This window comes from Acanthaster planci, linkage group LG12 (assembly GCF_054643075.1).
Source record: "Acanthaster planci isolate LZ-2023a linkage group LG12, COTS_SCS, whole genome shotgun sequence".
Classification (NCBI taxonomy): domain Eukaryota; kingdom Metazoa; phylum Echinodermata; class Asteroidea; order Valvatida; family Acanthasteridae; genus Acanthaster; species Acanthaster planci.
This window is the reverse complement of record NC_141788.1, coordinates 2,972,034-2,985,243: the sequence shown is the minus strand read 5'-3', so window position 1 is coordinate 2,985,243 and position 13,210 is coordinate 2,972,034. Positions and strand designations below refer to the sequence as shown.

The window sequence follows — 13,210 nt, the reverse complement described above, 5'->3', positions numbered from 1 at the left end:
AACGATCTACTGAAAGACTGAAATAACCCGTAGAGAGATGACGGTGAAATATGTTAAGGTTTAGAAAAATGGAAGTAATATTGTGACGGAAAGTGTATAGGACTAGAGCTAGTCTAATTTTATTAATGAGTTGCAGTGCACGTACCTGATTGGCTAGTGACTTGGTAACATGTGCTGGCTAGGCATAGCGTAGCGCGCTGTGTGCACATGGTCGTGCTACTGCAGTGAGCGCTGCGATCGCATTATAGTTGGTTTGCTTGTTGGACTTCGCAGAGTGAAGTTGGTGAGTTGGCACGGAGCTAAAGCATTGTCAGCGCTGTGCGAAGTGTTGCGTGGTGCTGATGCGTTGTAAGTACGTGATTGTATAGACTGTACGTGGCTGACTAGTGAGTGTAGCTGACGCGTTGCAAGTACAAGGCTGTGAGAGCTGTACGTTGCTGACGCTGGCTCGCATGCACGTTAGGTGAAGCTCGTACGAAGTTGTACAAGTTGTACTTTGCTGACGCAGTGTGACTGTTGATGCGCTGTGTGTGGCTGATGCGCAGTGAATGGCTGATGCGCATGGTGCATAGTTGATGCATTGGAGTATTGCTGCTGGGGCCCTACGCTTAATTGGTGCTCAATCCAAGTAAGTAAATGCACAGGCAACCAAACCAATCTCCCAATCACTTCACTGTACATTTCAATTGTTGATTTGTGTTGATTATTGTGGAATAAATTGAACGTCCTGTACCGACAGTTCTTCTGTCAAGGATTACTTTCTTTACCGGTTGATTGTGTAATTCAACAGAGACTAATTAACACTCGGTCACAATCGGCGGTATATTTCCTCCAAAACGGTCCCGCACCCTTTGCCTTGAGGTCGCTCTGTGTGGTCTCTCGTCTGGGGAAAAGCCTTGGGTTGGGAAGATCGACTCTGCCACTAATAGTGCTTGGTTTGATCCCATCAACTCAGGGTAGGCCCGGGGATGCCCGCCACAAATGTTGTCAGAAGTGGGATGATTGTGACTGATTAAGTTGATTTCTCTGTTAAGAAATTTTGAGTCAATTGTTGATTGCTCTGCTTTTGTTGTTAATTTTCTTGTGATTTTCTTGTGGGTATTGGTGGTTGCCTGGTCGTCAGTATGAGCAAAGGCTTGCAGGGTCAAGTGAGCACCTCAAGTGCTGAGGCCGAGGTGCAGCGACTGCGTTTGGAAGCCCAGTTTCTGCAGAGGGAAAATGACCTAATTGCGAAGAAGCTGGAGGCTGCCATGAAACAGCAGTCGGGTGTTTCCTCAAATATGGGAGGGAACGTTGGCACGCCAGCCGGGAGCGGGCGTGTGCTCCATCGGGTTGATTCAGATGTTGAGTTTCAGTTGCCTGGGGAGACGTCTGGGTACGTCTCTGGAGCAGCTGGGAAGGTGTCAGGCGCAGGTGGAACGCCTGAGTTGGCCCCAAAGATGGGGAGGGAGGTGAGCTTTATGGAAAGTACACCTCTGAAGGACCCAAGCCCAGGGATGAAACCCCAAGCAGGGTTGACGCCATTCGCCTTGGAGCGCGAGAGTCAAGTCATGGACGACCTGACGCTGTTCCTGTCAGGGCAAGGTGGCGTGGAAAAGGGTAAGTCGAGTACTAACCCGTTTGCTTGTGATGGGGAGAAGACCACCCCTAAACAAGTGCACAATGATCTGCTAAGTTTCGCAACTCGACCCGTCGAGGCGAAGGACAGCAGTTCCGTTGAAGGAGTGGACAGCTCGTCAGTGGGTCCTTGGCCACTGAAACGAGAGGCACGTGTCCATGGTGACTCGGGTCAGAAGGGGAGTTTGGAGCGATTCAATCGCAGGCCAAACATAACTCCTGACCGGTATAGTGGGAAAGTGCTCTGGAAGGAGTACTTCCGCCATTTCGAGTCCTGTCGTGAGGTAAACCAGTGGAGCGAAGAGCAAGCTGCGAAGTGGTTGGCCGCAAGCTTGAAAGGTGACGCACTACGGTTGGTGGGTGACTCAGGCCAAAAGCACACTTACAGTGAGCTGGTGAAGTTGCTTCAGCGCAGGTTCGGGTCAGCTCGACAGAGCGAGAACTATCTCGTTGAGCTGAGGCACCGGCGTCAAAAGCCGAAGGAAAGCTTGTTGGAATTGGGGCAAGCAATCCATGAGTTAACGGTGCGAGCGTACCCTGAAATTCAGGAAGAGGCTAGAGAGAAGTTGGCAAAGAACCACTTTATTGATGCCGTTGACAGTCACTCAGTACGAGAGGGTATAAACAGGGCCCGTCCAAAAACTTTGGACGAAGCAGTCCAGGCTGCCCTAGAGACTGAGAATTTTGAAAAGGTCGAGCAACACAGATTGCTGGATCGGAAGCCCGCCAAGTTGGCGAGGGCTTTGAACTCTGACACAGAACAGAGGTTGGAGACTCTGGAGTTAAGTCTCAAGGAACAGGCCAAGATTTTGGGTTCTGTGGCCGAAATGATGAAGTCATTGTCAGGTCAGATCGCTGGTCAGGGACCAGGCAAAGGCTCGTCTTCTCCAAAGACAAGCAAGCCCGGGAGAGCCGAGCCTGGAACCTTCAAGTGTTTCAAGTGTAAGGAGAAAGGGCATTTTGCCCGGGAGTGCAAGAATGCTCCGAAACAGGGAAACGGCGATCAGCCCCCCGTAGGACCCGCGGGAAGGCTGAGAGACCAAGAGGGTCCAAAAGAGAATTCGGTGACAATGACAGCAGAGGAGAAAAGGGGTCAAAGCAAGACGATGGGCAGAGAATAATTTCCCTGCCTGATTCAAGCCACAATCCTCGTTATGGGTTGTTTGTTGAGGGGTTGGTGAGGTCGACCAAGTGTCGATTCTTAATCGACACAGGTTCGACTGATACTTTGATAAGTAGTGAAGTGTACCATAAAATCCCAAAAGAGAAGAGACCTGTCTTGGAGACAGTGGATGTCCAAGTCAAACAAGTTGACGGAAGCCAATTAGCTGTGCTGGGAAAGGCTTTGGTGGAGGTGCAAGTGGGTCGAACCACGCACCCAGTGAAAGCCGTCTTTGCCGAAATGAGGTATGATGGTATCCTGGGCATGGATTTTCTCGTGCCAACAGGTGGAAACATAGACTTCCAATTAAGGGAGTGGAGGCTCAACGGTGAGCGAATCAAGTGCATGAATGGTGCAGGCGAACCCTTCATTGGGCGTGTTGTGGTTTCCCAGACTACAGTAATTCCACCAGGTCATGAAGCTGTGGTCCCGGGCAAAATCGCTCGGAAGGGCACAGACTTGCTCGGGCCAGCCCTCGTTGAACCGGTTGAAGGTGGTGGTGACTTAGCCAAGAGAGGCTTGATGCTGGCCAGGTCTCTGGTTGAGACTGAAGGCGATGTTGTTCCGTTGCGGGTGTTTAATCCTGGAAAGGAGAAAAGAGTTGCCCGGGAGGGGACAACTGCGGGAGTGGTTTCCCAGGTTGAAGCTAGTTCAATTCATGAAGAATTCAACGTGGTGGCAAATGCGGACGAGGTGTTGCCCCCGTATTTGCAAGATCTACATGAGAGGGGTACAGCCAATGTGGAGGCCAAGTACCATGAGGATGTCCAGAAATGTCTGATCGACTTTCAAGATGTGTTGTCCAAGGGTGACCATGACATCGGTCACACGGACGTGGTCAAGCATCACATAGACACTGGTGATTCTAAACCGATAAAAGAGAGGGTGAGGCGTCATCCGTACCTGCATCAGCAGGAGATTCAGGAGCAAATACGCAACCTGGAGGAGAGGGGAGTAATTGAACCCTCAGATAGTCCATGGGCAGCAAATGTTGTCCTGGTGGACAAGAAGGGCGGTACGAAGCGCTTTTGCGTTGACTACCGAAAGTTGAATTCGGTTACCATCAAGGATGCCTATCCCGTCCCGCGCATTGATGAAACATTTGATGCCTTGAGAGGGGCGAAGTGGTTCTGTACCCTCGATTTAGCATCGGGGTACTGGCAAGTCGCTCTTGATGAGGACGCCAGTCAAAAGTCGACATTTGTTGTGAGAAATGGGCTGTGGCGGTGGAAATGCATGCCATTTGGGCTGTGCAATGCCCCTGCCACTTTCGAGCGGCTCATGGAGAAGATCATGGCCGGCTTGCAGTGGGAGATCCTACTGATCTATTTAGATGACATTATCGTGTTTGGTCAGACGGTGCCGGAGACCTTAGCCCGTTTGCGGATAGTGTTTGAGCGGCTAAGACATGCCGGGCTCAAATTGAAGCCCAGCAAGTGCCAGCTGTTTCAAAAGTCAGTGGCGTACCTGGGGCACATTGTGTCCTCAGAAGGGGTTGCCACAGACCCAAGAAAGGTCGAAGCAGTGGCAAATTGGCCAACTCCGAGGTGTGTACGAGAAGTGAGAAGTTTTCTGGGTCTCGCCTCGTATTACCGGAGGTTTATACGGGGATTTGCAGAAATCGCAAGCCCACTCCATGCCTTGACGGAGAAGGCAAGGGACTTTGTGTGGACGGAGAGTTGTCAGGAGGCGTTTGACGAGCTGAAGAGCAGGCTTCAGGCCGCTCCAGTTCTGTCATACCCGATTCCTGAAGGCGACTTTATCCTGGACACCGATGCCAGTGGTGATGGCATTGGGGCAGTCTTGTCCCAGGTTCAAGAAGGTGACGAAAAGGTGCTTGCTTACGCGAGCCGGAAGCTCAGCAAACCTGAGCGAAACTATTGTGTCACCCGCAAAGAGTTGCTGGCTGTGGTGGTGTATTTGAAGTATTTCAAACAATACCTGTATGGCCGGAAGGTGACGGTCAGAACTGACCATGCTGCATTGCGGTGGGTACTTAATTTCAAGAACCCCGAGGGTCAGTTGGCGAGATGGTTGGAGGTTCTGTCTCAGTACGACTTGGTTGTTGAGCACAGAAGTGGCAAGAAGCATGGAAATGCTGACGGACTGTCAAGACGGCCATGTAAACAGTGCGGCCGTGAGGAAGAGATCAGTGGAGTTGAGGCAACTGGTATGGTACCCAAGGGTCAGCCTCAGGGTAGTGAGTTCTTGGTTAGGGGCGTGGCCGCCCAACCAGTCCTGTCTGGGAGTGTTTTAAGAGAAGCACAGTTACAGGATGACACCGTAAGTTGGCTCATCAGGTTAAAGGAAGAGAACAAAAACCGACCAGAGTGGAAGACAATTTCCCACTTGTCAGCGACCTGCAAGACCTATTGGTCGCAGTGGGACCAGTTGGAGGTCCGCGAAGGTGTGCTACACCGACGATGGGACTCCGATGACGGAAAGTCCATTCGGTGGTTGTTGGTGTTACCACCAAAGTTCCGCAAGGAAGTCATTGCTGAGTTGCATGGTGGGCAACTCAGTGGTCACTTAGGGGTCAATAAAACATTGGCCAAAGTGAAACTTCGATATTTCTGGCCAGGTATGTCCGCGGACGTACGGTCATATCTGACGGGATGTGATGTTTGTGCCAGAAGAAAGTCACCTGCTAAGAGAAGGGTTGCACCCTTACAGCAGTATCCAGTTGGGGTTCCCATGGAGCGAGTAGCCATCGACTTGCTCGGGCCATTGCCCATGACGGACAATGGCAACCGTTGGGTTTTGGTCATTGGCGATTACTGCACAAGGTGGATGGAGGCACTCCCGCTTCCAGACGCAACTGCAGTTACGGTCGCGCATACCTTGGTGAAAGAGTTTGTGTGTCGATTTGGAGTGCCCCAAGAGTTACATTCAGATCAGGGCACTAACTTTGAATCTGAGGTGTTTGCTGAAATGTGCCGAGTCCTTGGCATTTCCAAAACTCGTACGACCGCCTACAATCCAAAGTCTGACGGCATGGTCGAAAGGTTTAATAAAACCTTGGTCAACATTGTGGCGATGCTCATTGACCCTAAGCGAAGGCAGAAGGACTGGGACGAATTTCTCCCCTATGCCACCTTCGCCTACCGGTGTACGCCACAAGACTCAACTGGCGAAAGCCCCAACATGATGATGTTGGGACGGGAAGTGACCGTTCCAGTGGATTTGGTCACGGGGTGTGTTGAGGTTGAAGAGGACACAACTTTGGACTTTGCTGAGAAATTGAGAAGTGAAATGCAGAGTGCCCACAAAAGGGCAAGAGATTGTCTCAGGAAAAGTGCCCGGAGGCAAAGGCGAAATTATGACAGGCGAGCATTCGAACACGGGTTGGAAGAGGGCCAACTTGTGTGGCTACACAACCCAGCGAAAAGAAAGAACCTTTCCCCCAAGCTACAGCTTCGTTGGGAAGGACCTTGGTTAATTACCAAGAAGTTATCGGATGTTATCGTCCGTATTCAGCAAAAGTCGGGGAATAAGTTGAAAGTTGTCCATGTTGACAGGTTGAAGCCGTGTGTCGGTGAAACAGTTGGTACTTGGGCAAGTCAACCCAAGGATGTTGTGGAGGAGAGCCTCCCGATAGATCAAGTGACTGATGTTCCAGATGTCAGTGGTTCATCTGGGGAGTTGGTTGATGAGGCCAGTAATGGTGAAACTCCTCTGGTGTCTCATGACGTCAGAGAAGGGTCAAATTCGGAGAATGAGGACAATCTTGTGTCGGGTCAAACACCGTCGAGGCGGTACCCAAAACGGGCGCACAGATTGCCCTTGCGCTATCGTTAGCGCTGTGCAAAGTTGTTTTGCTTTGTGTGAAATTGCATGTACCTAACTTGCAGTGAAATTGCTAACAGTCGAGGGATGTCCAGAAATCGACATATGTTCCATTAAATACATATTTCTTTCTGTTATGGTTTCTCTTGCAGAGTGTGAAGAGAAATGCTGCAAGACAAAGGTCGTGGAAGGTCCAAGCCAAGGCGGTTCAGTTGCCAAGAGTGCCCCCTGTGGTTCAACCATAGGCAGAGCCTCTGGCGCCATATTCGAAATATACATCAGTCGAAGAGTACCTTGTTTTGCAGTAGGTGTTCCTACCAGGCGGGTCAGGTAGGCACGCTGTTCCGGCATATGGAGACCTGCCACCCTAGTGAGGCGGGGAGGGCGCTAAAAGCCCGGCTCAGAGCCTTGGTCAAGACAGGTCGTTATTCAGCGCCGTGCGAACGGTGGTGACCGGTAGTCAGCCGACTACTAAGGCCATGTCGCCCAGTGAGTCAAGTCCGTCCCCGAAGGTTGCGGAGGCAACTGCCTCTAAGCAGTCTGTTGGAGCAGCAGTTTTGTCCTTGTCGCCTACCCCCATGTCCCCACTGACGGAGCGCCCTTCGTCGCCCCAGTCCAAAACAGTCTCACCCTACGTGCGGTCCGGGGGAAAACCGAAAGGCATGTTGCAGATGGTCGTGGAGGAGGCCGCCGAGAGCCTTTCGTCAGCTTCCCAAGAGGACGAACAAGAGGCCGCCTCGCTACCATTTGTACCGCCTCCAGCGAAGAAGACACGCACCGCCACCGTCCGGGAGTACACTTGCACGCAGGTGTATCTAGACGGCAAGCTCGTCAAGACGGATGAACACAACTCGGTCTACCAGAAGCAAATAGAAGTAGACGCGGAGGGAAAGCCGACCGGGAAGTAAAGAACCAGAGACGAGGACCGACACTCTTATATAAAAGAGTTTTAAGCTTTGTTTAAAGATGACATAAGTTATTTTTATAAGTGTTTTAATCTTTAAGTTGGTACGGACGAGTAAGTGAAATCTATACTTCAATCATGTGTAATCATGCAGTACTTGAAATTTTCTATTTTTGTATAAATTAAAACCTGTGTAAAATCAACCGTATATTGTGAGCCTTGGAGAACATCTACTTATATAATTTTATCTGCCAGAAGTCTTGTCTCTTAATTTTGTGTAAAATCATGCGAGAAACAGTGATCAGTTTGTATGCCATTTCCAAGTTGTGAGCAGATTTTCCTGTAAATATTAAATTAGATAAATTTTGGTGTTCTTGTGCCCGTTGCATTGCGTAGGAAAGTTTTGCGCATATTTAATGAGGCAAAATTAGGCGTTCTTTTTCCCCTTAGAATGTGTATAAGATCTTGTGAATATCTAATGAGTTATACTTTGTATAAGACCCAGTGAATCTTCTATGAGTTTTAGAAGAGTTATAAGTTGAAGACACACTTTCCTTATTTAATTGTTATGGCTTGTGGTGTATGGGGACATACCCCGCCATGCTCGGGCCTTTGTGACGGAAAGTGTATAGGACTAGAGCTAGTCTAATTTTATTAATGAGTTGCAGTGCACGTACCTGATTGGCTAGTGACTTGGTAACGTGTGCTGGCTAGGCATAGCGTAGCGCGCTGTGTGCACATGGTCGTGCTACTGCAGTGAGCGCTGCGATCGCATTATAGTTGGTTTGCTTGTTGGACTTCGCAGAGTGAAGTTGGTGAGTTGGCACGGAGCTAAAGCATTGTCAGCGCTGTGCGAAGTGTTGCGTGGTGCTGATGCGTTGTAAGTACGTGATTGTATAGACTGTACGTGGCTGACTAGTGAGTGTAGCTGACGCATTGCAAGTACAAGGCTGTGAGAGCTGTACGTTGCTGACGCTGGCTCGCATGCACGTTAGGTGAAGCTCGTACGAAGTTGTACAAGTTGTACTTTGCTGACGCAGTGTGACTGTTGATGCGCTGTGTGTGGCTGATGCGCAGTGAATGGCTGATGCGCATGGTGCATAGTTGATGCATTGGAGTATTGCTGCTGGGGCCCTACGCTTAATTGGTGCTCAATCCAAGTAAGTAAATGCACAGGCAACCAAACCAATCTCCCAATCACTTCACTGTACATTTCAATTGTTGATTTGTGTTGATTATTGTGGAATAAATTGAACGTCCTGTACCGACAGTTCTTCTGTCAAGGATTACTTTCTTTACCGGTTGATTGTGTAATTCAACAGAGACTAATTAACACTCGGTCACAATCGGCGGTATATTTCCTCCAAAACGGTCCCGCACCCTTTGCCTTGAGGTCGCTCTGTGTGGTCTCTCGTCTGGGGAAAAGCCTTGGGTTGGGAAGATCGACTCTGCCACTAATAGTGCTTGGTTTGATCCCATCAACTCAGGGTAGGCCCGGGGATGCCCGCCACAATATTCTGTGGGAAACCCACAGAATTCAGGTAGGAACTGAAAGCCTAAGTCTGCATTGACAAAGGCAGGATTAGCACCTCAAGGTTGAAGATGAGGAATGAACCTCTCCACGAACCTGACTGCCCCCCTCCCCCGCCCCGACGAACTCTTACCAGTCGTTTCCATGGGTTTCCCTCAATCTTTCATCGGCAGATGTTGATGGCCCTGAAGGCACTGAGCAACGCCAGGTATCTGTCCACCGACAGCAAGATCAGCATCATCAACAACTGCTTTGACCACCACAACCCGAGTAAAGGGATGGAGATTCGCATCGCCGCCCTAGAGGTGGTCAGGCGCCTCCCCTGCAAGCCAGAATACGTGAGTCCTCCCTTTCTTCTGCGGCTCAGACTTGGAGTTGATTCTGGGAGTGGAGCAACTTATCTCTGAATCTTTGAGTAGAAGTTCAGACGGTGGCGTGACTCATGAGTCATGGAGGGTACAGAGCCCCCTTCCCTGTGTGAAACCTCTCACCTCCCATGTGCCTCCTAGCTCTAGTTTTTAAGTAGAAGAAAAAACCTCTTTTGTGTCGTGCACTTTGACTCGACCTCTGAGCAAAATAGACCCTCGTTACAGTATGTCAAGAATTCAGAGGGACAAATAAAAAAATGTTTCGATTCAGTTATTCGTAAAAAAGAGATTCAATTCAGTAATTCACGCAAATACATAATTTCCGTGTAATTTTTGAGTGAAAAGTCTAACCTATACTTCAGAATAATTGATACGTTCATTGAAAGTGTGGTATAGCTAATCTGCCTCAGGAAAGTTAAGTAGATGACAACAGATTTGGAATTAACACAGTTTTGATGAAGCCTTCGAATGGCATTCATTCCTCAGTTATGTTTAATGTCAGAAGACTGTGAGGGCTGGAATTTCTTTTCTAATTTTTTTCTCTGCGAAATCTGATTGGATTTGACAGCAAACGCTTGCCGTAGCTCTGTACAGGAATCAGCACTTCGACACTGAGCTGCGTATCGGGGCCTACCGTGCCATCATGACCTGCCCTAGTGAGAACATCATGGAAGTCGTCAAGGAAGTCCTGATGGAGGAGGAGAGTGACCAAGGTAAAATCCGGGAATTCTGTCGGAAGTTGCCCACGTTGGAATCGGAGCGGCATTGAGAATTGACATGGCTGAACAATATTAAATATTGAATGTCGCGGAAGTTGTGAAGGAAGTCCCGATGGAAACGAGGTGTGAGGAAAACACAGGCTGGGAATTTTATAGGAGTTTCAAATATTAATGTCACATTGAAAATGGAAGTGGGGTAAAACTTCAGATGGGCGGCGGAGTAAAATTTCAAGTAGGAGGGGCTTTTGAAATGCTCGTGGCAGTTACAAGAGATTCATATTGAAAGAGGGAATGAGTGATTTCAGAACAAAGCGAAGAAGTTTAAGGATCGAACTAGATATTGAGAATGGAAAAAGATTGAGGATATCTGCCTGAGGCGTGGATCGGAAAGGGTTATAGGGTACAAAAATGAATGCGTCACACGCACAATTATGCATGTAAAAGACACAGTCCAGAGAACCAGACCGTGCACATACTCAGTTCATTTGCACTGCTCTCCATGGTTGAAAATGGCGTCATGCCTTGGTACCCTGTAGTAATTCCATAAGTCAGCAGAATTTTTTTCCACTAATATTAAACCCTGCTTTGCCCACTCAAATAAGTACTTGAGCGAGTGTTTTTTTGTGTGTGTGTGTTTCTGTAGTTGGATCGTACGTCTGGACCCACCTGTCCAACTTGAACGAGACCAGCGATCCCCAGAAGCAACACCTCAAGAAGTGGGTGCGGGACAGCGGTATCATGGGCCCTGCTGCCAAGCGGGACCTGCGCAAGTTCTCTCGCAACATGGAGCTGTCCTGGTACAATGGTAAGCAGCTAAGTGACGTTGTGTTCTTTTCAACGACGGACTCCTTTGGACTTGAAAGCCGAAAAAAAAGTTTTTAAAAATGAGAAGATGTAGATCTTCCCCTTTGCAGTAATGGGTTGAATTTGGAAATGGCTTTTCCTTGGCAAAACTTGTAGAATACCGTGAAGCATGGCGAGGTTCAATTAGCATATCCGAGAGTTTCCATCCCGACAGAGGGTTGAAGGATTTGATGGGGCAATAGGCTAAAAAAGTTGCCAGATATTGACCTATCACTCATAATGGGGTACACTGCTTCGGCACTGAAGCTTCACCTGGCTTGCTCGTTTGTCCTCACAGATGCAACGGCCAGCGGCATGACCCTCGATGCTGACATGATCTTCTCGACCAAATCCTTCCTGCCCCGGGAGCTGAGGGTCAACAACACGGTCTCCCTCTTTGGCTATGCCATCAATCTCTTTGAGGTAACTGCAGCAAACAGCTTAGCAAGAAACTGCTCGAGTTGGAGAGAGAGAGAGGAGATATTAGACCAGCGGAAATGGGGGAGATTTGTTTCAATGTCTATTTAGAAAGTCCTGTTGATCTAAAACTCAGTTTCGTATCCTCTGAAACGAATCTGTTAATCCTGTTTTGGAGATTCCTTTTTATCCCAAAGAAATTCAAAGCTTTCAGAGGGTTCCACAGGATAAGTGTTCATGGTAGTCGTTACTGTTTGTTCAAATTCTCTCGGATTTAACCGGATATTGTTCAGGCGTAAAACCTACGGAGCGGTTGAATCAAGGAAGATTTCATGGAATAATGTTGTCATTCTTTTTGTCAATCTTAATAGTGAAAGAGTACCTTTCTTTTGCCTTGGTATTCTATCAGACTAGGCAAGGTTGCTTCTGTGTTCTTAGATCCTTCTGAGGTGTTGGTAATCCATGAAATGGGTGTTTAGTGTGTCTGACGAGGACTTACAGGTTCTCAGAGGCATTTTTTTCTGAATCCATTGCAGATCGGAGGTCGCCTGGAGGGCATGCATCACATCCTGGAGTCCATGTTTGGGCCCCGGGGCTACCTGAAGGAGAACTCGGTCCAGGACCTCCTCCAGGAGTACCAGCAGAAGCAGCAGGAGGCCTTCCTGGACAGCCTGCCGGACGCCGGCCCAGCCGAGATGCCCGAGGGCCTGCCCGAGGGTGTCACCCCAGAGATGTACCGGCAGCTGCTGCGCATGCTGCAGTTCCAGCGTAAGATGTTCGGTGGCCAGCTGCCCCTGCCCATCCCCGGTGACCCCATGCCATCTGGGATGCCCAAGGGCATGACCCAAGAGCTCTACGACGAGCTGCTGGTCTACTTCATGAGGGAGGGCCTGCCAGAAGACAGACAGAAGAGGCACCTGATCAAGGAGAGCAGTATCAATGACATCGAGTCTGAGGTGTGCACAAGGCTCTTAAAAAGAAGCAATTCACAATGTATTCCTGTGTCGGCCATCTTGAATTGAAAATGAGGTTATGTTTTCATTATAGGAACCCTTACAGTGAAAATAACAGCAACAAAATAAAAGTTTATTACAAATCAATGGCAGTTTTACATTTTGAATAACTAATAATTTGTGAGAGATTATATCTGTATGTGTTAAGCCACGTTTGAAAAAAAGTGAGGTTTGGGAACCCAAACTAGTCTGGCACTGCCCCATTTACCAGATTACATTTAATATGATAGATTCAGGGAGCATGATCCGAAATGGCTTCCTCGTCTGTTCTGCTAAACCTTGACTGTAAAAGGCTTGAGGAAATCCACAGAAATGGTGCATTGTTGGAAAATGCCGACATTTTGTGATTCCGTTACACAGTGCTAAGTTTCAACTCGGCACCCTTCCCCTGTAGTTTCACAATCAGACCTTTGCAAATCCCCTTTCTTGTCACAACACTTGCCCCAATTTCACCTGCGTGATATTTGCAGTCTTAAATTGTAATAACCAGTAAAGCTAGGTCACCAATGCTAGCCAGAGGGCTGGAAAAGACGTCTTTGGGCACAAACATTTGGGGTGTATTGTATTGTGAACTGTTCCTATTCATAGGCTGTTTGACACAGCCTGCATTCATTGTTTAGATCTTTACAGTAAAGCTCCCTCTTTTAACTTTTCGGGGTATGTTTCTTGCAGTTCCATGCCAACGTTGAGGACAAGCCGCATGCCTCCCTCTACTTTAAGATGTTCGGCAATGAGCTGGCCTACATGGACATCGCTAAGATCAAGACCAGGCTGACGGAGATGAAATCCAGCATGAACCCCATGAAGGTACCAAAACCCTCCAGTTAGTCTTGAATTAAGATTTTGGTAA

The 13,210-nt window shown here is 48.6% G+C and overlaps 1 protein-coding gene across 1 annotated transcript in view; it reads left to right on the top strand.

Moving 5' to 3' along the window:
• Positions 1–13,210, top strand: part of LOC110977488 (apolipophorins-like) — a 47,029-nt gene that overhangs the window by 8,334 nt on the left and 25,485 nt on the right. The window contains exons 10-15 of the mRNA XM_022231677.2: positions 9,174–9,338; positions 9,937–10,081; positions 10,731–10,892; positions 11,229–11,353; positions 11,884–12,303; positions 13,033–13,167. Of these exons, the coding sequence (XP_022087369.2) occupies positions 9,174–9,338; positions 9,937–10,081; positions 10,731–10,892; positions 11,229–11,353; positions 11,884–12,303; positions 13,033–13,167 (1,152 nt within the window). The remainder of the gene's footprint in view (positions 1–9,173; positions 9,339–9,936; positions 10,082–10,730; positions 10,893–11,228; positions 11,354–11,883; positions 12,304–13,032; positions 13,168–13,210) is intronic.